Source organism: Theropithecus gelada, chromosome 7b (genome assembly GCF_003255815.1).
Source record: "Theropithecus gelada isolate Dixy chromosome 7b, Tgel_1.0, whole genome shotgun sequence".
NCBI classification, from domain to species: Eukaryota; Metazoa; Chordata; class Mammalia; order Primates; family Cercopithecidae; genus Theropithecus; species Theropithecus gelada.
Window position 1 is genome coordinate 35,545,812 of NC_037675.1, and position 23,859 is coordinate 35,569,670.

A 23,859-nucleotide genomic window follows, 5' to 3' on the forward strand; every position below is an offset into this window, starting at 1 on the left:
GCTGGGATTACAGGAATGCACCACCATGCCTGGCTAATTTTGTGTTTTTTAGTAGAGATAGGGTTTCACTATGTTGGTCAGTTTGGTCTCGAACTCCTGACTTCAGTTAATCTGTCCACCTCGGCCTCCCAAAGTGCTGGGATTACAGGCATGAGCCACCGCGCCTAGCCTGATTCCTTGTATTTCTATGGTCTCAGTTGTTATGCCTTCTTTTCTGTTTCTAATTTATTTGGGCCTTCTCTCTTTTTTTCTTAGTCTAAGAGGTTTGTCAATTGTATCTTTTAAATTAGTCAACTTTTAATTTCATTAATCTTCTGGCTTGTTTGCTTGGGTTTCCTGGGGTCTCAATCTCATTCATTCCTGCCTTGATCTTTATTATTTCTTTCCTTTTATTTATTTTTTGAGATGGAGTCCGCTCTGTTGCCCAGGCTGGAGTGCAATGGTACGATCTTGGCTCACTGCAACCTCTGCCTCCCAGGTTCAAGCGATTCTCCTGCCTCAGCCTCCTGAGTAGCTGGGATTACAGGTGCACGCCACCACACCTGGCTCATTTTTGTATTTTTAGTAGAGACGAGGTTTCACCAGGTTGGTCAGGCTGGTCTCAAACTCCTGACCTCGTGATCCACCTGCTTTAGCCTCCCAAAGTGCTGGGATTACAGGTGTGAGCCACCATGCCCAGCCTCTTTCCCTCTATTAACATTGGATTTGGTCTGTCCCACTTTTCTAGTTCTTTGAGGTATATCATTAGATTATTTGGGTGAAACGTTCTGTAAATGTCAGTTGGGCTTCTTTGGTCTACTGTGTAGTTTAACTCTGATGTTTCTTTATGGTTTTCTATCTGGATGATCCGTCCATTACTGAGAGTGGGGTGTTGAAGTCCCCTACTATTATTGTATTGCAATACTAATACTGTATTGTGTCTCTCCCTTCAGATTTTTTTTTTTTTTGAGATGGAGTCTCACTCTGTCACTCAGGCTGCAGTGCAACAGCACAATCTTGGCTCACTGCAACCTCCACCTCCCAGCTTCAAGCGATTCTCCTGCCTCAGCCTCCCGAGTAGCTGGCTTACAGGCACCTGCCATCATGCCCAGCTAATTTTGGCATTTTTTGGACATGGGGTTTCACCATGTTGGCCAGGCTGCTCTTCAACTCCTGACCTCAGGTAATCCTCCCACCTCGGCCTCCCAAAGTGTTGGGATTACAGGCGCGAGCCACTGTGCCCAGCCCCTTTGGATCTATTAATGTTTATGTACCTGGGAGTTCCAATGTTGGCTGCATAGATATTTATACTGTTATATAAATTCCTCTGGCTGAATTGACCCCTTTATATAGTAAACTTCTTTGTTTCCTTTTTACAGTCCTTGATTTATAGTCTGTTTTAAGGACAGCTATTCCTATACTGGTTTCCAGTTGCATGAAATATCTTTTCCCATTCATGTTCAGTCCATGTGTCCTTACAAGTGAAGTAAGTTTCTTCTAGGCAGCATACAGTTGAGTCTTGTTTCTTGATCCATTCAGCCACTGTCTGCCTTTTATTTGGAGAAGTGAGTCCATTCACATTGTGTTATTACTGATAAGTAAGGATTTGCTACTGATATGGCTTGGGTTTGTGTCCCTACCCCAATCTCATGTCAAATTGTAATCTCCAACATTGGAGGTAGGACCTGATGGGAGGTGACTAGATCTTGGGGGCAGATTTCCCCTCGTGCTGCTCTTGTGATAGTGAGTACTCACAAGATTTGATTGTTTAAAAGTATGTGGCACCTTCCCTGTCTCTTCCTCCTGCTCTGGCTGTGTAAGATATGCCTGCTTCTCCTTTGCCTTTTGCCATCATTAAAAGATTCCTGGCCAGGCGTGCTGGCTCACACCTATAATCTCAGCACTTTGGGAGGTCAAGGCAGGTGGATCACCTGAGGTCAGGAGTTCAAGACCAGCCTGACCAATATGGTGAAACCCCATCTCTACTAAAAATACAAAAATTAGCCAGGAGTGGTGGCGTGTGCCTGTAGTCCCAACTACTTGGGAGGCTGAGACAGGAGAATTGCGTGAACCTGGGTGGTGGAGGTTGCAGTGAGCCAAGATTGTGCCACTGCATTCCAGTCTGAGTAACAAGCAAGACTCCCTCTCAAAAAAAAAAAAAAAAAAAAATTTCCTGAGGCCTCCTCAGCCATGCTTCCTATACAGCCTGTGAAACTGTGAGCCAATTAAACCTCTTTCTTTGTAAATTATCCAGTCTCAGTTATTTCCTTATAGCAGTGCAAGAGCAGACTAATACAACTACTGGCATTTTGCTACTTATTTTCTGGTTGTTTTGTAACTCTTCCCTTCCTTACTGTCTTCCTTTGTGATTAAGTGATTTTCTCTGGTAGTATGTTTTAATCCATTGCTTTTTGAGTTTGGTGAATCTATTATAGGTTTTTGCATTATGGTTATCATGAAGCTCACAAAAAAAATCTTACAGATATAACAAGTTTCTTTTCTTTTCTTTTTTCTTTTTAATGTTGAAACAGAGTTTCACCCTTGTTGCCCAGGCTGAAGTGCAGTGGCGCAATCTTGGCTCACTGCAACCTTCACCTCCCTGGTTCAAGTGATTCTCCTGCCTCAGACTGCTGAGTAGCTGGGATTACAGGTGTCTGCCACCATGCCCGGCTAATTTTTTATATTTTTAGTAGAGATGGGGTTTTACCGTGTTGGCCAGGCTGGTCTCAAACTTCTGACCGCAGGTGATTCACCTGCCTCAGCCTCCCAAAGTGCTGGGATTACAGGCATGAGCCACCATACCTGGCCCAGTTCTTTCTTTTCTCTATTTTTTTCTTTTTTTTTTTGAGACAGGGTCTCACTCTGTCACTCACGCTGGAGTGAAGTGGCATGATCTTGGCTCACGGCGACCTCCACCTCCTTGGTTCAAGCAATTGTCTCAACCTCCCCAGTAGCTGGGATTACAGGCACGTGCCACCACACCCAGCTAATTTTTGTATTTTTAGTAGAGACGGAGTTTCACCATGTTGGCCAGGCTGGTCTTGAACTCCTGACCTCAGGTGATCCACCCACCCCTGTCTCCCAAAGTGCTAGGATTACAGGCGTGAGCCACCATGCCCAGTCCTTTATTTCTGAGACAGAGTCTCACTCTGTCTGCCGGGCTGAAATGCAGTGGTGCAATCTCAGCTCACCGCAACCTGTGCCTCTCAGGTTCAAACAATTCTCGTGCCACAGCCTCCCAAATAGCCGGGATTATAGGCAAATCCCACCACGCTCAGCTAATTGTTAAATATTTTTAGTAGAGAGGGGTTTCATCATGTTGGCCAGGCTTGTCTCAAACTCCTGGCCTCAAGTGATGCACCCGCTTCGGCCTCCCAAAGCGTTTGGATTACAGGCATGAGCCACCACACCCAGGCTGGCATTTCTTTTTTTTTCATTCTACTCCCTCCTGATCTGTATAGTTTCCATTGAGAAGTCTGTTGCCAGATGAACTGTAGCTATTTTATGTTATTTGCTTCATTTCTCTTGCTCCTTTCAAGATCCTCTCTTTGTCCATAACCTTTGGACAGTTTTATTGTTTTATTGTTATATGCCTGGGGGTGGTTTTATTTGGGTCAAATGTGTTTGGTGTTCTCTGGCCATAAATATCTTCTTCTTAAGTTTTGGGACATTTTCTGCTATTATTATTATAATTATTATTTTTGAGACCAAGTTTTGCTCTTGTTGCCCAGGCTGTAGTGCAATGGTGTGATCTCAGCTCACTGCAACCTCTGACTCCTGGGTTCAAGCGATTCTCCTGCCACAGCCTCCCAAGTAGCTTGGATTACAGGCATGCACTACCCCGCCCAGCTAATTTGTTTACATTTTTAGTAGAGACAGGGTTTTACCATGTTGGCCAGGCTGGTCTTGAACTGCTGACCTCAGGTGATCACCCACCTCCGCTTCCCAGAGTGCTGGGATTACAAGTGTCAGCCACCATTCCCAGCTACTGCTATTATTTTTTTGAATAAGCTTTCTACCCCTTGCTTTTGCTCTACTCCCTCTTGAGTACCAATTCTTAGATTTAATCTTTTGAGGTAATATTTTATATCTTGTAGGAGATCTTCATTCCTTTTCTTTCTCCTCTGTGCATTTTCAAACAGTGTATCTTTAAGCTCACTGATTCTTTCTTTTGTTGATCCTTTCTGCTGTTGAGAGCCTCTAATGAATTTTTTAGTTCAGCAAATGTATTTCTCAGAGTTCCCAGATTTCTTTTTTTCTTCTTGAGATGGAGTCTCGCTCCATCGCCCAGGCTGGAGTGCAGTGGCATGATCTCGGCTCACTGCAACCTCTGCCTCCCGGGTTCAAGCAATTCTCCTGCCTCAGTCTCCCGAGTAGCTGGGATGATAGGCGCTTGCCACCATGCCCAGCTAATTTTTTTTATTTTTAGCAGAGGGGGGTTTCATCGTGTTAGCTAGAATGGTCTCAATCTTCTGACCTCGTGATTGGCCCGCCTCGGTCTCCCAAAGTGCTGGGATTACAGGCATGAGCCCCTGCGCCCGTCCGAGTTCCCAGATTTCTGTTGTATTTTATTTTGTTCTTCTTTTAGAGACAGAGTCTGACTCTGCCACCCATTCTGGAGTATAGTGGCACAATCATGACTCACTGCAGCCTCGACTTCCTGGGCTCAAGTGATCTTCCCACCTCAGCCTCCAAAGTAGCTGGGTCTGTAAGCGTATGCCAACACACCAACTAAGTTTTTTCATTTTCTGTAGAGACAGAGTCTTACTATGTTGCCCAGACTGGTCTCAAACTCCTGGCCTCAAGCCATCCTCCTACCTTGGCCTCCCAAAGTACTGGGATTACAGATATGAGCCACTGTGCCCATAATTTTTTTTTTAAATTATTTTGATCTCTTTGTTAAATTTCTCTGATAAATTTCTGAATTGTCTGGGCTGTCTTGGAGAATTTTCTTAAAACTGCTATTTTGAATTCTTGGTCAGAGAGTTCACACATCATAGTATTGTTGGGGTCAGTCACTGATTCCTTGTTTTATCCATTTGAAGAGGTCATGGTTCCATTTGCTACTGTGTCTTGTGGATGTAAATGTATGTCTTTGTATTGAAGGATTATTTATTCCAGTCTTCTCTGCTTGGCTTTTTTTGGTTATTAGTTATGTTTACCTAGAGATACTTTATAATTTGCAATTTGCATGTTGATATTCTTTCTTCTTTCTTCCCACTATGTCACTGCTTCCTTTTTGGCACTAGATGGCACTTTAAGCCACAGTTCTAGTAAACACTGAGAGTGCTGCCTGTTCCAAATGAAGCCGCGGGTGGGTCCCAAAGAGGACAGGGATATCCTAGCAGGATGGGAATGCTGGCTAAGGGTTCACACTTGGGACCTGGCTTTGTCTCTGCCTATATCCTTCTTTGTCTCTGGCTATCCTCAGTGATATTTTTTCCTTCAGCCACTCTCAGTGCTTCCTATGGGTTGAGGCAGGAACAAATCTCTTACTAGAGAACTCAAAAAGGTAAAGAAGCTGGTTGTACACTTCAATCTCACTTTTTCTAATGTAAAAATCTTGAGCTCAGGGGAATTTTTCTGCTCACTTGGTGCCAGGCAGATTGTGGAGAAGGATAAGCAGATATGGAAGAACAATTCTCTTACTGTCTGCTTTAAGTTTTTTTCACTTCTCCGTGGCCCTAGAAACTGTCTCCTCCTTATACTGCAATCTGGGATACTGGTGGTGATAGCTTCAGTGCTGTATATTTGGTTTTGGTATTCTGCAGGTGGAAGGAAAGCCAGTTTGCTTCTATGCCGCTATTTTGCACTAGAAAAGAACCTTTTTTTTTTTTTTTTTAGAGATGGGGAATCTCACCTTTGTTTTGTTGCCCAGGCTGGAGTGCAATGGTCATAGCCCACTGCAATCTTGAATTCCTGAGCTCAAGCCATCCTCTCACCTCAGCCTATCGAGTAGCTGGGTCTACAGGCATACATCACTATACTGAGCTAATTTTTTTTTTTTTTTTTTTTTGTAGAGACGAGGTATCACTATGTTGCCTAGGCTGGTCTCAAACTCCTGGGCTCAAGTGATCGCGTCAGCCTCCCATAGTACTGGGATTACAGGCATGAGTCACTGTGCCCAGCTTTAAAAGTATAAAAGCTACTTTTAATAGAACTATATATAACCAAAATTAATTGTATAAAGATTAATCACACAGCACCAAGAATATAAGTACAGAACCTTATCAGAATTCCTGAGTACCCATCTGTTTCTGGGGTGGGCGCAGTGGCTCACGCATGTAATTCCAACACTTTGGGAGACCAAGGTGGGCAGATCACTTGAAGTCAGGAGTTCGAGACTAACCTGGCCAACACGGTGTGACCCTGTCTCTACTAAAAATACAAAAATAAGGCTGGCTGTGGTAGCTCACACCTAAGTAATCCCAGCACTTTGGGAGGCCAAGGCGGGTGGATCACAAGGTCAGGAGTTCAAGATCAGTCTGGCCAAGATGGTGAAACCCTGTCTGTACTAAAACTACAAAAATTAGCTGGGTGTAGTGGCAGGCGCCTGTAATCCCAGCTACTTGGGAGGCTGAGGCAGGAGAATCACTTGAACCTGGGCAGCAGAGGTTGCAGTGAACCGAGATTGCACCACTGCACTCCAGCCTGGGCGACAGAGACTCCATCTCAAAAAAACAAAACAAAACAAAACAAAACAAAATATATATATAGATCTAGATCTAGATCTACATATATAGATAGATCTAAATCTAGATATACACACACACAAAAACTAGCCAGGCATGGTAGTGGCCACCTGTAATCCCAGCTAGCTGGGAGGCTGAGGCAGGAGACTCGCTTGAACCCACGGGGCGGAGGCTGCAGTGAAGCGAGATTGTGCCACTGCACTCCAGCCTGGGCAACAGAGCGAGACTCTGTCTTCAAAAAAAAAAAGTCTGTTTCTGATTTAAACAAAATGTGTGTGTGTGTGTGTCCTTCATCCATTACCTCTGACAATCAAGGCAAAGTGTGGTCATGCAGGCAGGACAATTCAAGACAGCATCACTATTTGGAACAGGCTGTTGTTGACGTGACCTCTGTAGTCCCAAACCATGGTAACTAGAACAGAAGAAGAAAGTGGGGAGAAAAACATATTAAAACCAGATCTTGGTTTCTAGTGTCATTTTCCAATAAAAAGAACTAGTACTCTTCAGAGAAATGGCTAATTCTAGGAATGAGGAACACAGGATGAACCTGGAGCATCTTTTAGTGCCAGAAAAGACGTTCAAGAAAACAAAAACAAAACAGTGAGGTGGTTATGACAAAGGGAAACAGGAGCCAACTGAATGAGTCACCAACTGCCAAAGCTGAAACAAACTGAGCAACAAAATAAAGCAGTATTGGACTACAACCCAAAGTATAAAATAAATACCCACGAGTCCATGCTAATATAAATGTACTGAATAAATAAATAAATGGGGGAGAACAGACAAATCCCTACACAGAATTCTAAATAATCTATAAAGATGTTCTTCCCTCACATTGGTGGAGTATAACTCCCTAGTCCTTAAGTCTGGGTTGGACACAGTGACTTCCTTCCAAAGAGTACAGTATGGTAAGGCGGGTAAAGACTAACTTTACAGTAGAGAAAGTTAACGCTGGTCAGCAAGGTGATAAGGTCAACATCAACACACACAATTCAGGTTGGTAGTATGTACTCTTGATACAATGTGATGAAAATGGCTCTCTACTTCTATGTTCTCACTCATAAAAACTCATAATCCCATCCTAATTATGAGAGAAAACAACACAAATTCCAACAGAGGGGCCTCCTACACATGATTAGTGCTCCTCAAAGTAATTAAGGGCACTGAAAACAAGGAAAGTCTAAGAAACTGACATAGTCAAGAAGAGCCTAGGGAGACATGATAACTAAAAGTAATGTACTATCCTACATGGGATCCTCAAACAGAAAAAGAACAGTACATAAAAACTAAGGAAATTTTTTAAAATTATGAACTTTGATTAATAATAATGTATCAAGGCCAGGAGTGGTGGCTCACGCCTGTAATCCCAGCACTTTGGGAGGCCGAGGTGGGTGGATCACGAGGTCAAGAGATTGAGACCATCCTGGCCAACACGGTGAAACCCCGTCTCTACTAAAAATACAAAAATTAACTGGGCGTGGTGGCGGGTGCCTAGAATCCCAGCTACTTGGGAGGCTGAGGCAGAGAACTGCTTGAACCCGGGAGGTGGAGGTCGCAGTGAGCCGAAATTTTGACACTGCACTCCAGCCTGGGTGACAGAGCGAGACTCCATCCCAAAAAAACAAAAACAAAAATAAGCATAGAGCCATGCTGGAATTACACCTGTAATCCCAGGCCAAGGTGGGCAGACCACTTGAGCCTATGAGTTTGAGACCAGCCTGAGCAACATGGTGAAACGCTGTCTCTATAAGAAAATTTAAAAAATAAAATGAAAATAAAAATAGGCCGGGCGCGGTGGCTCAAGCCTGTAATCCCAGCACTTTGGGAGGCCGAGGCGGGTGGATCACAAGGTCAGGAAATCGAGACTATCCTGGCTAACATGGTGAAACCCCGTCTCTACTAAAAATACAAAAAACTAGCCGGGCGCGGTAGCGGGCGCCTGTAGTCCCAGCTACTTGGGAGGCTGAGGCGGGAGAATGGCGTGAACCCGGGGGGCGGAGCTTGCAGTGAGCCGAGATCGCGCCACTGCACTCCAGCCTGGGAGACACAGTGAGACTCCGTCTCAAAAAAAAAAAAAAAAAAAAAAAAAAAGAAAATAAAAATAAATAAGCATAAACTGGGCATGGTGGCTCACACCTGTAATCCCAGCACTTAAGGCGGCCAAGGCAGGAGGGGATTGTTTGAGCCCAGGAGTTTAAGATCAATCAGCCTAGGCAACATAGCAAGACCTCGTGTCTATTAAAAATTAAATAGAAACAAAAAAAACAAACATGCACTCAGGACACTGAGGCAGGGGGATCATTTGAGCCCAGGAGTTCAGGGCTGCATTGAGGTATGATAGCATCACTGCACTACGGTCTGGGCAACAGAGCAAGACCCTGTCTTTAAATTAATAAAAAGAAGACTGGGTGCAGTGGCTCACGCCTGTAATCCCAAAACTTTGGGAGGCCGAGGTGGGCGGATCATCTGAGGTCAGGAGTTCGAGACAAGCCTGACCAACATGGAGAAACCCCATCTCTACTAAAAATACAAAATTAGCCAGGCGCAGTGGTACATGCCTGTAATCCCAGCTACTCAGGAGGCTGAGACAGAAGAATCGCTTGAACCTGGGAGGAGGAGGTTGCAGTGAGCTGAGATCGCATTTGCACTCCAGCCTGGGCAACAAGAGCAAAAGTCCATCTCAAAAAAAAAAAAAAAAAAAAAAAGGCCTGGCACAATGGCTCACACCTGTAATGCCAGCACAGGAGGTGAAGACAGGAGGATCACCTGGGGCCAGGAATTCAAGATCACGTTGGGCAATATGGCTAGACCTCGCCACTAAAAAAAAATTTTTAATTAGCCAGGCGGTGTGTGCCTATAGTCCCAGCTACTCAGAAGGCTGAGGTGGGAGGAGTGCTTGAACCTGGGAGGCAGTGTGTGCCTACAGTCACAGCTACTCAGGAAGCTGAAGCAGGAGGAGTGCTTGAACCCAGAAGTTTGAGGCTACAGTGAGCTGTAACTGCACCACTGCACTCCAGCCCAGTCATCTCTTAAAAAAAGGTGGGGGCAAAGGGTGTGGAAACAACACAAACATCCATCCCTCAGTGAATGAAAGGATAAACAAATTGTGATATAGACATACAATGGGATACTATTCAGCCATAAAAAGTAGAGAAGTACTGACATATGATAAAATGTAGATGAACCTCAAAAGCACTATGCCCAGTGAAAGCAGCCAGATAAAAAAAGTCACATACTATGTAATATCCCATTCATATGAAATATCTAAAATAAGCAAATCCACAGAGACAGTGCACATATCAGTGGCTGCCAAGGGGCTGAGGGGAAGGGTAGGGAAACTACCTAACAGTACAGGGTTTCCTTTTGGGATGATGAAAATCATTGAAACTACATAAAAATGGTGGCTGTACAACATTGTGAATGGTATTAAATGCCACTAAATTGTTCACTTTTAAAGTGGGCAATGTTGTTATGTGAATTTCATTTAAAAAAAAAATTTTAACTGCTCCTTGCAGAGCAGGGATACCCCATAAGCAGTGTACCTAGAGTAGCTTCATCTTAATTTTTTTTTTTTTTTTTCAGACAGTCTCAGTCAACCAGGCTGGAGTACAGTGGTACAATATCGGCTCACTGCAACCTCCACCTCCTGGGATCAAGCAATTCTTGTGCCTCCAGAGTAGCTGTGATTACAGGCACACGCCACCACACCCAGGTAATTTTTGTATTTTTAGTAGAGACAGGGTTTTGCCATGTTGGCCAAGCTGGTCTTGAACTCCTGACTTCAAGTGATCCACCCGCCTTGGCCTCCCAAAGTGCCGGGATTATAGGCTTGAGCCATCATGCCCAGCCTCATCTCAATTTTTAAAAATCAAATTTGTAAGTAGTTAAAAAGAACAATTTGTTAAATCCACTCTTCATCCACAAAAGCTTTTTATTATTTGAGACAGGGTCTCACTCTGTCGTCCAGGCCGGAGTGGAGTGGCGTGATCTCGGCTCACTGCAACCTCCACCTCCCAGGATCGAGCGATTCTCCCGCCTCAGCCTCCTGAGTAGCTGGAATCACAGGTGTGCACCACCATTGCCCCACTAATTTTTGTATTTTTAGTAGAGACAGGGTTTCACCATGTTCACCAGGCTGGTCTCAAACTCCCGACCTCAGGTGATCCACCTGCCTCAGCCTCCCAAAGTGGCTGGGATTACAGGCATAAGCCACTACCCTGGCTCATCCACATAAACTCTTAATCTCAAAGTAATTTAAAATAACATCTGAAAAAAAAAAAGTCAGTTTTTCTTGAAGGAAAGATTGACTAACACAGCCTGAATTCAACGAGTTTTTTTAAAAAATAAACAATTGTCGGGCCAGGTGCAGGGGCTCACGCCTATAATCCCAGCACTTTGGGAAGCCGAGGTGGGTGAATCACGAGGTCAGGGGTTTGAGACCAGCTTGGCCAACATGGTGAAACCCTGTCTCTACTAAAAATACAATAAATTAGCTGGGCGTGGTGGCGGGCGCCTGTAATCCCAACTACTCGGGAGGCTGAGGCAGGAAAATCTCTTGAACCCGGGAGGCAGAGGTTGCAGTGAGTCGAGATCTCGCCACCACACTCCAGCCCAGGTGACAGTGCAAGACTCCGTCTCAAAAAATAATAATAATAATAAAATAAAATATAAAATTAAAAATTAAAAAAAAATTGTCTCACTAAAATTTGCTGCTTATTTTCAAAATAAACTATTGAGCAGTTTTTTCCTCAAACTTTTTTGTTTGTGTGTGTGTATGTGTTTGTGTAAACATATACACATATATTCAAAATGTGAATGTAGTAAAAATCATCTTTCAATCATTTTTTCCTAAAGATTCTAAACATTAACTTTAAGTTCTTACCCCCTTCTCTGTGCATCAACCCAGGCCTGATCTCTGTTATCTTTTTCAGGATCATACAGTAATTCGTCATTTGTTGGAATCTTGTGTTGTTTCTTCTTTTTTTTCTTGGTCACCTGTACTGATTTTGAAAATGTTAGGATATGGCTAAGAATCATGTGTCAAATTCACACTTCTTTAAATGAATAGTCTCATTTCCCAAGCTACACATTTATTTATATTTTCCCTAAAAAGTTTAAAAAGGGACGGGCTCAGTGGCTCACAGCTGTAATCCTAGCACTTTGGGAGGCCAAGGTGGGTGCATCACCTGACGTCATGAGTTCGAGACCAGCCTGGACAACATAGCAAAACCCCGTCTCTACTAAAAGTACAAAATTAGGGCCAGGGGCAGTGGCTCACGCCTGTAATCCCAGCACTTTGGGACACCAAGGCGGGCAGATCACCTGAGGTCAGGAGTCTGAGACCAGCCTGGCCAACATGGTGAAACCTGTCTCTACTAAAAATACAAAAATTAGCTGGGTATGGTAGCGGGCACCTGTAATCCCAGCTACTTGGAGGCCTGAAGCAGAAAAATTGCTTGAACCCAGGAGGCAGAGGTTGCAGTGAGCCGAGATCATGCCACTGCACTTCAGCCTGGGTGACAAGAGCGAGACTCTGTCTCAACAAAAAAGAAAAAAAATAAAATAAAATATAAAATTAGCCAGGCGTGGTGGCAGGCACCTATAATCCTAGCTACTTGGGAGGCTGACACAGGAGAATCGCTTGAACCTGGGTAGGGGGTCAGAGGTTGCAGTGAGCTGAAATCGTGCCACTTCACTCCAACCTCTGCAAAAGAGCGAAAACTCCGTCTCCAAAAAAAAACAAGTTAAAAAAGGCCAGAGGCCAGGCGCAGTGCCTCATGCCTGTAATCCCAGCACTATGGGAGGCCAAGGGGGGAAGATCAACTGAGGTTGGGAGTTCGAGACCAGCCTGACCAACATGAAGAAACCCTGTCTCTACTAAAACTACAAAATTAGCCGGGCATGGTGGAGCATGCCTGTAATCCCAGCTACTCAGGAGGCTGAGGCAGGAGAATCACTTGAACTCAGGAGGTGGAGGTTGCGGTGAGCCGAGATTGTGCCATTGCACTCCAGCCTGGGCAACAAAAACGAAACTCCGTCTCAAAAAAAAAAAGTTAAAAAAACCCTTCATCTAAACAAGTGCTTGTCCAGGTGGGGTGCGGTAGTTCACACCTATAATTCTAGAGCTTTGAGGGGCTGAGACAAGAGGATCACTTGAGGCCAGGAGTTCAAAACCAGCCTGGCCAGCATAATGAGACCCCATCTCTACACAAATAAAAATTAAAAATTAGCCAGGCACACCTGTAGTCCTAGTACACCTGTAGTCCTAGCTACTAGGGAAGCTGAACTGGGAGGACGGCTTGAGCCTAGGAGTCTGAGGATGTAGTAAGCTATAATTGCACCACTGCACTGCTGGAGCCTCGGTGACAGAGTAAGACCTATCTCTAAAAAAGTAAAAAATTCAACAAAAATGTAAAAAATAAAGTTCTTCTCCAACTAATAAGGCAATAAAATGATAAAGGAGGCAAAAATTGTTTATTTACCCAAAACTGGTATTTCAAGGACTAAGTTCAAACAATGAGAATTCAGAAACTCAAAAGAGCCACTCAAAACAAGCCAAGAATAGAAATTATTTTTGATGTATGAATTCTCCACGTATTCTCACATATAAAATGCTACTAAAATTAGAACAAAAATATTTCAAAAGTGAATTGAAAAAAAAAAAACACAGTATGAGGTCCGACACAGTGGCTCACATCTGTAATCCCAGCATTTTGGGAGGATCGCTTGAAGCCAGGAATTCGACACCAGCCTAAGTAACAAAGCAAGACCCCATCTCTACAAAAAAAAAACAAAAAAAAACACCATGGCCATCTACATACACTAGACTTTTTGAATATATTCTAGCAGGCAGGGAGTGGTGGCTCATGCCTGTAATCCCAGCACTTTGGGAGGCCAAAGTGGGCAGACAACCTGAGATCAGGAGTTTCAAACCACCATGGCCAACATGGCGAAACCCTGTCTCTTCTAAAAATAGAAAAAGTAACCAGGTACAGTAGTGTGCGCCTGTAGTCCCAACTACCAGGGAGGCTGAGGCACCAGAATCGCTTGAACCCAGGAGGCAGAGGCTATAGTGAGCGAAGACTGTGTCACCGCACTCCAGCCTGGGTGACAGAGTGGCACTCTGCCTAAAAAATAAATAAACAAGGCTGGGCGCGGTTGGCTCACGCCTATAATCCCAGCATTTCGGAGGCCGAGGCGGGCAGATCACAAGGTCAGGAGATCGAGACCATTCTGGCTAACATGATGAAACGCCGTCTCTACTAAATATACAAAAAAATTAGCCGGTCGTGGTGGCGGGTGCCTGTAGTCCCAGCTACACGGGAGGCTGAGGCAGGAGAATGGCATGAACCTGGGAGGAGGAGCTTGCAGTGAGCTGAGATCACACCACTGCACTTCAGCCTGGGTGACAGAGCGAGACTCAATCTCAAAATAAATAAATAAATAAATAAATAAACACGTACATTCTAGCAGGTCAATATTTAAGTAATAATGCATAAAAGTATAATATTGTTTACCACAGAAATTTGTTACTCAAATATTTCAGTGTAATTACTGAAATAATTAGTTTTAGCTCTTGTTATGTTCAACTTTGCTTAAATTTTATAAAAATTCAATTTTGAAGAACACAGAGGCTGATTAAAAAGCAACGCATTAAGAAAAATTCTGCAAGAGGAGGCCAGGCATGGTGGCTCACACCAGTTATTCCAGCACTTTGGGAGGCTAACGCAGGTGGATCACCTGAGGTCAGGAGTTCGAGACCAGCCTGGCTAACATGGTGAAACCCCGTTTCTCCTAAAAATACAAAAAATTAGCCGGGCGTGGTGGCAGGAGGCTGTAATCCCAGCTACTCGGGAGGCTGAGACAGGAAAATTGCTTGAACCCAAGACGCAGAGGTTGCAGTGAACCAAGATGGCGCCATTGCACTCCAGCTTGGGCAACAAGACCAAAACTCCGTCTCAAAAAAAAAAAATAAAAGTTGGGAGTCCAAGGCAGGTGGATCACGAGGTCAGGAGATCCAGGCCATCCTGGCTAACACAGTGAAACCCCATCTCTGATAAAAGTACAAAAAATTAGCTGGGAGTGGTGGCAGGTGCCTGTAGTCCCAGCTACTCGGGAGGCTGAGGCAGGAGAATGGCGTGAACCCCAGAGGCAGAGCTTGCAGTGAGCTGAGATAGCACCACTGCACTTCAGCCTGGGTGACAGTGCAAGACTCCGTTTCAAAAAAAAAAAATCTGCAGGAGGATGAAAACATAGAAACTATTTGCAGGCATGAAAACAAATAATGCTGCTATAGGGAACCTAAAGGAAGAGGGGGCAAGAGCCCCGAGGAGGGGAGGTATTGAGTTGGGACACACTCTCTCTTACTTCCTAGGTACACCCAAGTAGCACCACTGTTGGTGCCATGTCCTCACAAGCTTGCATCCCCAGCTTTTTTTTTTTTTTTTTGAGACGGAGTCTTGCTCTGTTGCCCAGGCTGGAGTGCAGTGGTGCAATCTCAGCTCACTGCAACCTCTACCTCCCTGGTTCAAGCAATTCCTGTCTCATCCTCCCAAGTAGCCAGGATTACAGGTGCACGCCACCAAGCCCGGCTAATTTTTTTGTATTTTTAGTAGAGATGGGGTTTCACCATGTTGACCAGACTGGTCTCAAACTCCTGACCTCAGGCAATCTGCCTACATCTGCCTCCCAAAGTGCTGGGATTACAAGCATTAAGCCACCATGCCTGGCCCCCAGTTTTTCTTATTAATCAATCCTGCTTTTGTTTTCACATAAATGGCATCCAATTTACTTTTTTTTTTTTTTTTTTTTTTTTGAGACAGTATCACTCTGTTGCCCAAGCTGGAGTGCAGTGGTGCAATCTCGGCTCACTGCAACCTCTGCCTCCCGGGTTCAAGTGATTCTCCTGCCTCAGCTTCCCAAGTAGCTAGGACTACAGGCATGCACCACCATGCCCAGCTTATTTTTGTACTTTTAGTACAGACAGGGTTTTGCCAAGTTGGCCAGGCTGGTCTTAAACTCCCAACCTCAGGTGATCTGCCTGCATCAGCCTCCCAAAGTGCTGCAATTACAGGCGTGAACCACCATGCCCAGCCGTAATTTCTTTTTTTTTTTTTTGAGACTGAGTCTGGCTCTGTCGCCCAGGCTGGAGTGCGGTGGCCGGATCTCAGCTCACTGCAAGCTCCGCCTCCCGGGTTCACGCCATTCTCCTGCCTCAGCCTCCCAAGTAGCTGGTAAGGATTTCCCTCTGAGTTTGGTCGTAATTTCTTAAAAGACCAAACTCAGAGGGAAATCCTTACATCCAATAATTGTTAGGTAAACCCTTTTTTATAAAATATAACTGCTTAACCTGGTAAATAGGCTACTTACCTGCTTTGTCTTCATCCTCAGAATCAGAATCAAAATATATATCATCGTAGTACCTTGTCGGAGCTGTGGCAACTTTTCCATTTCCTGAGGAAGATCCTATTCAAACCAGAAGTAAAGTTTACAGACTAAATCATACATAATTCACAAGGTGAAAAACTCCATATATTCTTCTATCACCTCAAAGCAATATCAACTCATTCACAATCTCATTTGATGGTGAAATATTTTCACATCAGTGACTTACTCGATGTCTATGCCCTATACAGTTACAGAGAACTGGCCCTCCTTAAAATGTTCCAAATCTTCAGAAAATTCTTCTCTCTCCCTTCCTACAAATCTCATTAAATAAAATAGCCATATTTTCAGGCTACCAGCACACATATCTCTACCTTTCAGTCATGCAATATACTATGCAGAACATAGAACAAACATTTTGTTCTAAGAAACATTAGGAGAAAAAGGGTAAAAACCCTACAAGGAAGTCAGGAGGAATGAGTCAAGGACACATTCTTCTCCTCAGTTGTGCCCAGGGCCATGACATTACCTATACTTACGTCATCATATGCCCATATCCCTAATTCTTTAGTTAGCATCAGCTTTAGTTTTTATTATATTTTTATATGCTTTCAGATCTTTCCAGCTAATACATAGCATATCAACATGGAAATCAATGCTGACGAGTCCTACTTCCTTTTTTTTTGAGACTGAGTCTCACTGTGTTGCCCAGGCTGGAGTGCAATAGCACGATCTTGGCTCACTGCAACCTCTGCCACCCGGGTTCAAGTGATTCCCCTGCCTCACCCTCCTGAGTAGCTGGGATTATAGGCACCTGCCATCGCACCTGGCTAATTTTTTGTATTTATAGTAGAGACGGGGTTTCACCATATTGGCCAGGCTGGTCTTAAGCTCCTTACCTCGTGATCCACCCAACTCGGCTTCCCAAAGTGCTGGGATTACAGGCGTGAGCCACTGCGCCCAGTCAAAGAGTCCTACTTTCACAAACCAGTTTTCAGGTCAGGTAAATTTTACATAAAGACCAAGTATCAAAATGAAGTATGTTTCATTACTCACTAAAATGAAACAGGAATCTGTGATGATACATAATGAAATCTGACACATTTTAGTGCCATCTAACCCTAAAAATACTTCTGTAAGTTTGTGTGTCTTTTAACCCTAGGGTAAAAACTGCAAAACAAAATTATGCAAGTAAACAGTATTAACTAATCTCTTTCCAAGAACACAAGACAGTCATCAAAGAAAACTCCAGGCCAGGCACAGTAGCTTACACCTGTAATCCCAGCACTTTGGCAGGCCAGTGCAGGAAGATCACTTGAGCCAAGAGTTTAAGACCAGCCTGGGCAACATAGTGAGACCCTGTCTCTACAATTTATTTATTTTATTTTATTTTATTTTTTAGATGGAGTCTAGCTCTGTTGCCCAGGCTGGAGAGCAATGGCACGATCTCAGCTCACTGCAACCTCTGCCTCCTGGGTTCAAACGATTCTCCTGCCTCAGCCTCCTGAGTAGCTGGGATTACAGGTGCGCACCACCACGCGCAGCTAATTTTTATATTTTTAGTAGAGGTGTGTTTCACTGTGTTGGCCAGGATGGTCTCGAACTCCTGACCTCGTGATTCACCCGCCTCGGCCTCCCAAAGTGCCGGGATTACAAGCGTGAGCCACCAAGCCCAACCTCTTTTTTTTTTTTTTTTTTTTTGAGATGGAGTCTCACTCCCTCTCCCTCGCCCTCGCTGGAGTGTAGTGCCACAATCTTGGCTCACTGCAACCTCTGCCTTCCGGGTTCAAGCCATTCTCCTGCCTTGGCCTCCCGAGTAGCTGGGACTATAGATGCGTGCCACCACACCCAACTAATTTTTGTATTTTTAGTAGAGACGGGGTTTCGTCATGTTGGCCAGACTCATCTCGAACTCCTGACCTCAGGTGATCCACCCGCCTGGGCCTCCCAAAGTGCTGGGATTACAGGTGTGAGCCACTGCACCCAGTCGCTACAAATTATTTTATTTTATTTTATTTTGAGGCGGAGTCTCCCTGTCTCTCAGGCTGGAGTGCAGTGGCCCTATTTCAGCTCACTGCAAGCTCCGCCTCCTGGGTTCACGCCATTCTCCTGCCTCAGCCTCCCGAGTAGCTGGGACTACAGGCGCTCGCCACCATGTCCGGCTGATTTTTTGTATTTTTAGTAGAGACGGGGTTTCACTGTGTTAGCCAGAATGGTCTCAATCTCCTGACCTCGTGATCCACCCGCCTCGGCCTCCCAAAGTGCTGGGATTACAGGTGTGAGTCACCGTGCCCGTGCCAAATTTTTTTTTTTTAATTAGCTGGGCACAGTGGTACATGCCTGTAATCTCAGTTATTCAAGAAGCAGAGGTGGGATCATTTGAGCCCAGGAGTTTTAGGCTACAGTGAGCTATGATCATGCCAGTGCACTCCAGCCTGGGTGACAGAATGAGACATTGAACCTAAAGTAATAAATAAATCAATAACTTTTTTAAATGAGAAAAGGAAGACTCTAGCTCAGACTGCCAAATACATTTACTTCTTCATTCAATAAATATTTATTGAGCACCTATTGAAAGTACTGGGGACACAGAAGAGCACAAATAAGGTTCCTGCCCTTATAGAGCTTACAAAAATATACATAAAATTGAACCAAAAGTTTACCAGTTCCCAGAGAGGATAACTTGTCCTCCATTGTTTTCATGGTAGAATTTAATTCAGCTTCCATTTCCTTTTCAAATTCATCTTCACTAGATGATTCACTTTCTCCAGTAAGACATTCTCTGATGAGTTTTCGTTTTTGGTCAGGAGTTCCATGTAAAAGCACATCCACTTCATCCTCAGAGCTAGTATATATTTAAATCAAAAAGAATATGAATATTTAAAAATTAAAATAATTTAAAACTCCCAGCATCTCACTGTCCAACAACAATTGTAAGTATTACATGGTTGCATTTGATATACTTATATATTACATAGAGCTATTCTCACTTAATAGGCCAGTTCTGCATATTTCCAATCTTTTTTTTTTTTTTTTTTGGAGATGGCATCTTACTCTGTCACCCAAGCTGGAGTGCAGTCGCATGATCTCAGTTCACTGCAACCTCCACCTCCCCGGTTCAAGCAATCCTCCCACCTCAGCTTCCCCAGTAGCTGGAACTACAGGCACATGCCACCATTCCCAGTCTTTTTTTTTTTTAATTTTTGTAGAAATGGGATTTTGCCATGTTGCCCAGGCTGGGTTTTTTTTTCTTTTTTTTTTTTCTTTTTTTTGAGATAGTCTCGCTCTTGTCACCCACGCTGTAGTACAGTGGCATGATTTCTGCTCACTGCAATCTCCGCCTCCTGGGTTCAAGCAATTCTCCTGCCTCAGGATTCAGAATCCGTCTCAAAAAATACATAGATAGATCTATAAATAGATAGATATCCTGGTTGTGATACTGCACTATAGTTTTGTAGTATGTTAACACTGGAGGAAACTGGAGAAAGGGTACACAGGATCTCTCTGTATTATTATTATTATTTTTTTTCTGAGATGGGGGTCTCACTGTGTTGCCCAGGCTGGAGTGCAATGGTGCCATCTTGGCTCACTGAAACCTCTGCCTCCCAGGCTCAAGCCAACCAACTGCCTCACCCTCCCACCCTCACCACAGATATGCACCCCCATACCCAGCTAATATTTTGTATTTTTGGTAGAGACATGATTTCATCATGTTGCTCAGGCTGATCTTGAACTCTTGAGTTCAAGTGATTCTCCTGCCTTGGCCTCCCAAAGTGCTGGGATTACAGGTGTGAGCCACTGCACCAGACCTGTATTATTTCTTATAACTGAATGTGAATCTACAAAAACTTCAAAATAAAATGTTTAATTTTAAAAAACTGAATCACAAAGCAAGAGTTATTTTTTCTACAAATTTTCTTCAATTCTTTTGATTATTTCAACCAAAGTCTCAGTTTTCAGCACTACTGGGAAAGGCAATAATAAATCATGGACACTGGATATGCAAGTTAAGTATGCCAAGAATGCAAGGTTCTGACCACTGTTCACTCCAGCCATTTCTCAGGATTGTGTTTGCAACAAACAACCTTGAGGAATGAGATAATGTCTCTTTCCAGGACAAAGAGCAGGTGTATTTACTGTCTGCCATGAAAGAGGTGGATTACCCATCCTGGCTAACACGATGAAACCCCGTCTCTACTAAAAGATACAAAAAACTAGCCGGGCGTGGTGGCGGGCGCCTGTAGTCCCAGCTACTCGGGAGGCTGAGGCAGGAGAATGGCGTGAACCCGGGAGGCGGAGCTTGCAGTGAGCCGAGATCCGGCCACTGCACTCCAGCCTGGGCGACAGAGCGAGACTCCGTCTCAAAAAAAAAAAAAAAAAAAAAAAAAAAAAAAAGAAAGAGGTGGATTCTCCAAGCTCAAGTATTCTTTAGCCACGATGCCAACCCACTGAATGTGCAGCATTCTTCTAGGACCATCAGCATAATACCTGTAGGGTTGACAAGCAAGAGCAAGCCACACAAACATGATGCTCATACTGCTTGCTGTGCTATGTGTAGTCTTATCTTTGACCCAGGAGTCTCATATCTTCGGTCAGCTACCGTGAAACAGTTAACAGGCTACAATGTATTAGCTTATAAATAGTGTAAAATTAAATCCTGACAGACACCTCTCTAACACTAATCTCCCTTTTTAAAATAATAACCATTTGGCTCAGAGCCTTCAACAGGCAACATTGTCTGATAACACTGTTATGTTTTTATAATATTTATCTTTACAGTTACCTTACCAGTGGCAACTGTCACAGTATTATAAAGCTTCCTTAAAGAAATGATACAACAGGCTGGGCTCAGTGGCCCATCCTTGTAATCCTAGCACTTTGGGAGCCTGAGGTGGGCGGATCGCCTAAGGTCAGGAGTTCGAGACCAGCCCGGCCAACATGGTGAAACTCCGTCTCTACTAAAAATACAAAAAATAAGCCGGGCGTGGTAGCTCGTGCCTGTAATCCCAGCTACCCAGGAGGCTGAGACAGGAGAATTGCTGGAACCCAGGAGGTGGAGGCTACAGTGAACCAAGATCACGCCACTGCACTCCAGCCTGGCTGACAGAGTGAGACTCTGTCTCAAAATAAATAAATAAATAAGACATATATATATCTCCTTTCACAGACAGGACCCATTAACTGAAACTCTTTTTCGTAGGGAATCCTGGTATTCATCCTCACTCCCCACAAAAGAAATCTTAACAGCAGTCTGATTTCCCATGCATCCAATGTCTCCCCATGACAATATGAGGAAACATTGTTCTTTTGATATTTTTTTTCTTTTTTTAAGAAATGAGGTCTCAGGCCGGGCGCGGTGGCTCAAGCCTGTAATCCCAGCACTTTGGGAGGCCGAGACGGGCGGATCACGAGGTCAGGAGATCGAGACCATCCTGGCTAACACGGTGAAACCCCGTCTCTACTAAAAAATAAAAAAAAAATTAGCCGGGCGAGGTGGCGGGCGCCTGTAGTCCCAGCTACTCGGGAGGCTGAGGCAGGAGAATGGCGGGAACCCGGGAGGCGGAGCTTGCAGTGAGCTGAGATCCGGCCACTGCACTCCAGCCTGGGCGACAGAGCGAGACTCCGTCTCAAAAAAAAAAAAAAAAAAAAAAAAAGAAATGAGGTCTCACTATGTTGCCCAGGCTGTTCCTTTACTACTAGGCTCAAGAGATTCTCCCGCCTTAGCCTCCCAAAGTCCTGGGATTACAGGCATGGGCCACCACACCTGGCCAACGTTGTTAATGAAAGCACAGCTTTACAGAAAGCTTCTTTGGACAGAATGAATGTTTTAAAGTTTAACAATAGGATTTGCTGACAGCTTAAGAAATAACTAAATTTGTGTGGAAATCTCTTGGCAAAATAGCTTCAAGTTTCCCTGGTAGAATAAAGACCTCCCTTCTGGAAATACCACGAACCTTCTTCTGTGACTATCTCAGGTCAATATTTTCTACAATGCACTGCCAAGATATACGTACTTTATCTTATTACCCTTATTATACTATAAGCCTCTGGAAGACAAGGACCTTATGATTTCCCACTGTTGCTCAGAGCAAGCATAAAACAGTCCCCGTTAAAAAAAAAAAAAAGGCTATTCAACATTCCCTTATTTCTGTTTATGGCAGTTTAGTCTTCAAGATGGACACTTCACATTAAGTCCTGTGAGCCTCACAACAAACGTAGTGTGTTACACTGTGCTATATAGGTTATACAACTATACGTTATTATAGTTCAATTTTACAGGTGAGTAATCGAGGATAAGTGACTTGCCTTCCGTCACTCTGCTACTAAGCTGTAGAGGTAGGTTTCGATCTCATTGCTTTTGAAGATTTACACGCGATCCCGCGTGATTCCGGAATATCCCTCTTTCTACAGGAGACATCGGCCCCGCCCCCCCCCCGGGGCTGCGCGACCCCATCAGGAAAGCCCTTTAGCCTCGCACAAGTGACAGTGAGGCACGACAGGCTCCGAGCCGCTAGGGTCTGCATAGGCTCGGCAGGCGCAACGAGTGAGGCGATCAAAGCCAGGCCTCGACCCAAATCCTCGGGGGCCAGGCGGGGGCAGGGGCCCACCTGCTTAAAGCCGGATCCTCGTCGCTAGGCTCTTCAACCGCGTAGGGGTCGTAATCATCCGGAAGCCGGTTCATGGTGGCCTGCAGCGATTTGCAGCGATTTGCAGGTGTAGGATGATGCCTACACCATCCACAAGCGATTTGCAGCGTCTCTGTTTACACTGCAGGTCCAGTCCCTAAAGCTCCCCTGACGCCACTTCCGTCTGAACTTCCGAGTCCCCCTTGCGCGCCCGCGCAGTCCGACCAAAGCAAGGGGCGCACGTAGAAGGCGGGGAAGGGGCGGAGCAGGAGCGAAAAGGGGCGGGGACGGGGGCGGGTCTTAATCCCACCATTTTCTTCCGCGGCTTCTGCTTACAGGAAAATAGCAGCTACCTTGCCACCAAAAATAATGATGGGCACTCTCGTAAGTGGTAGTCTCTGAGGGGAACACGCTACATGCAGTGTCTCATCACCTACGAAGCAGGAATCTAGACGCTGAGGGACACACGGCCCGAAATCCAATAGGTCCTCAGACACCAGCACCCGCATCTCGCCAACCTCGCCTCTAACCCTTATGCCTTCCACACCGTGAGGCTCTCAACTGCTCCTTCACACTGTTCACTCCTCAGTCTGACTTTGGCCTCGACAATCTACCGAAAAGTTATATTTTCTCGTCATCTTCCCAGTCCCCACTTTTGCTCAGCCCTCAACTGATCCCACTCGATACTTGAGGAGACCAGGCAGATGACAGCCACTTGATTTCCATCGGGAGACTGTTTCCAACCCTGTTTCTGAACGAGGAACTCGGGTTCCTGCCTCCTACCGAGACACGGTAGCACTCTCTAAAATGTGAAGTAGCTGTAATAAATCTACTCCTATATAATGCTTTACAGTGCAGGTCTTAGTTTTTCTTTTTTCTCGTTTCTTTTGAAATGGCATCTCGAACAAAGTCCACCAATCCCTTTACAAAAGAATGAACTGCTCCTCTGTGTGTACTTCATAGAAGGTGGAATCGGACAGAGGCAGGTTAGCGACAGTTATTCCTGAAATACAGGAGCAAAGTACAGTCTGTTGTGGTTTCCAGGATTCCACGCCTAGCTCAGCCAATTAAGCATGAGACATATACCAGTGAGCCACTTAGTAGTTATGCGAGTGGATAGATTGGTATGTAGAGGGAAAGAGGTCTGCTGTAAAGAACAACACTTGTTTGTCTGTGGG

General features: G+C 44.6%; 1 protein-coding gene across 1 annotated transcript in view; it reads right to left on the reverse strand.

Annotated features, from left to right (window-relative positions):
• The window catches only part of EAPP (E2F associated phosphoprotein), a 28,019-nt gene extending 5,274 nt beyond the window's left edge, over window positions 1–22,745 (reverse strand). Inside the window, exons 1-5 of the mRNA XM_025393010.1 lie at window positions 22,664–22,745; window positions 18,719–18,900; window positions 16,041–16,136; window positions 11,554–11,671; window positions 6,973–7,083 (exon numbers count right to left, since the gene is read on the reverse strand). Coding sequence (XP_025248795.1) covers window positions 6,973–7,083; window positions 11,554–11,671; window positions 16,041–16,136; window positions 18,719–18,900; window positions 22,664–22,737 — 581 coding nt within the window. The 5' untranslated portion in view covers window positions 22,738–22,745. The remainder of the gene's footprint in view (window positions 1–6,972; window positions 7,084–11,553; window positions 11,672–16,040; window positions 16,137–18,718; window positions 18,901–22,663) is intronic.
• Window positions 22,746–23,859: the final 1,114 nt, after the last annotated feature.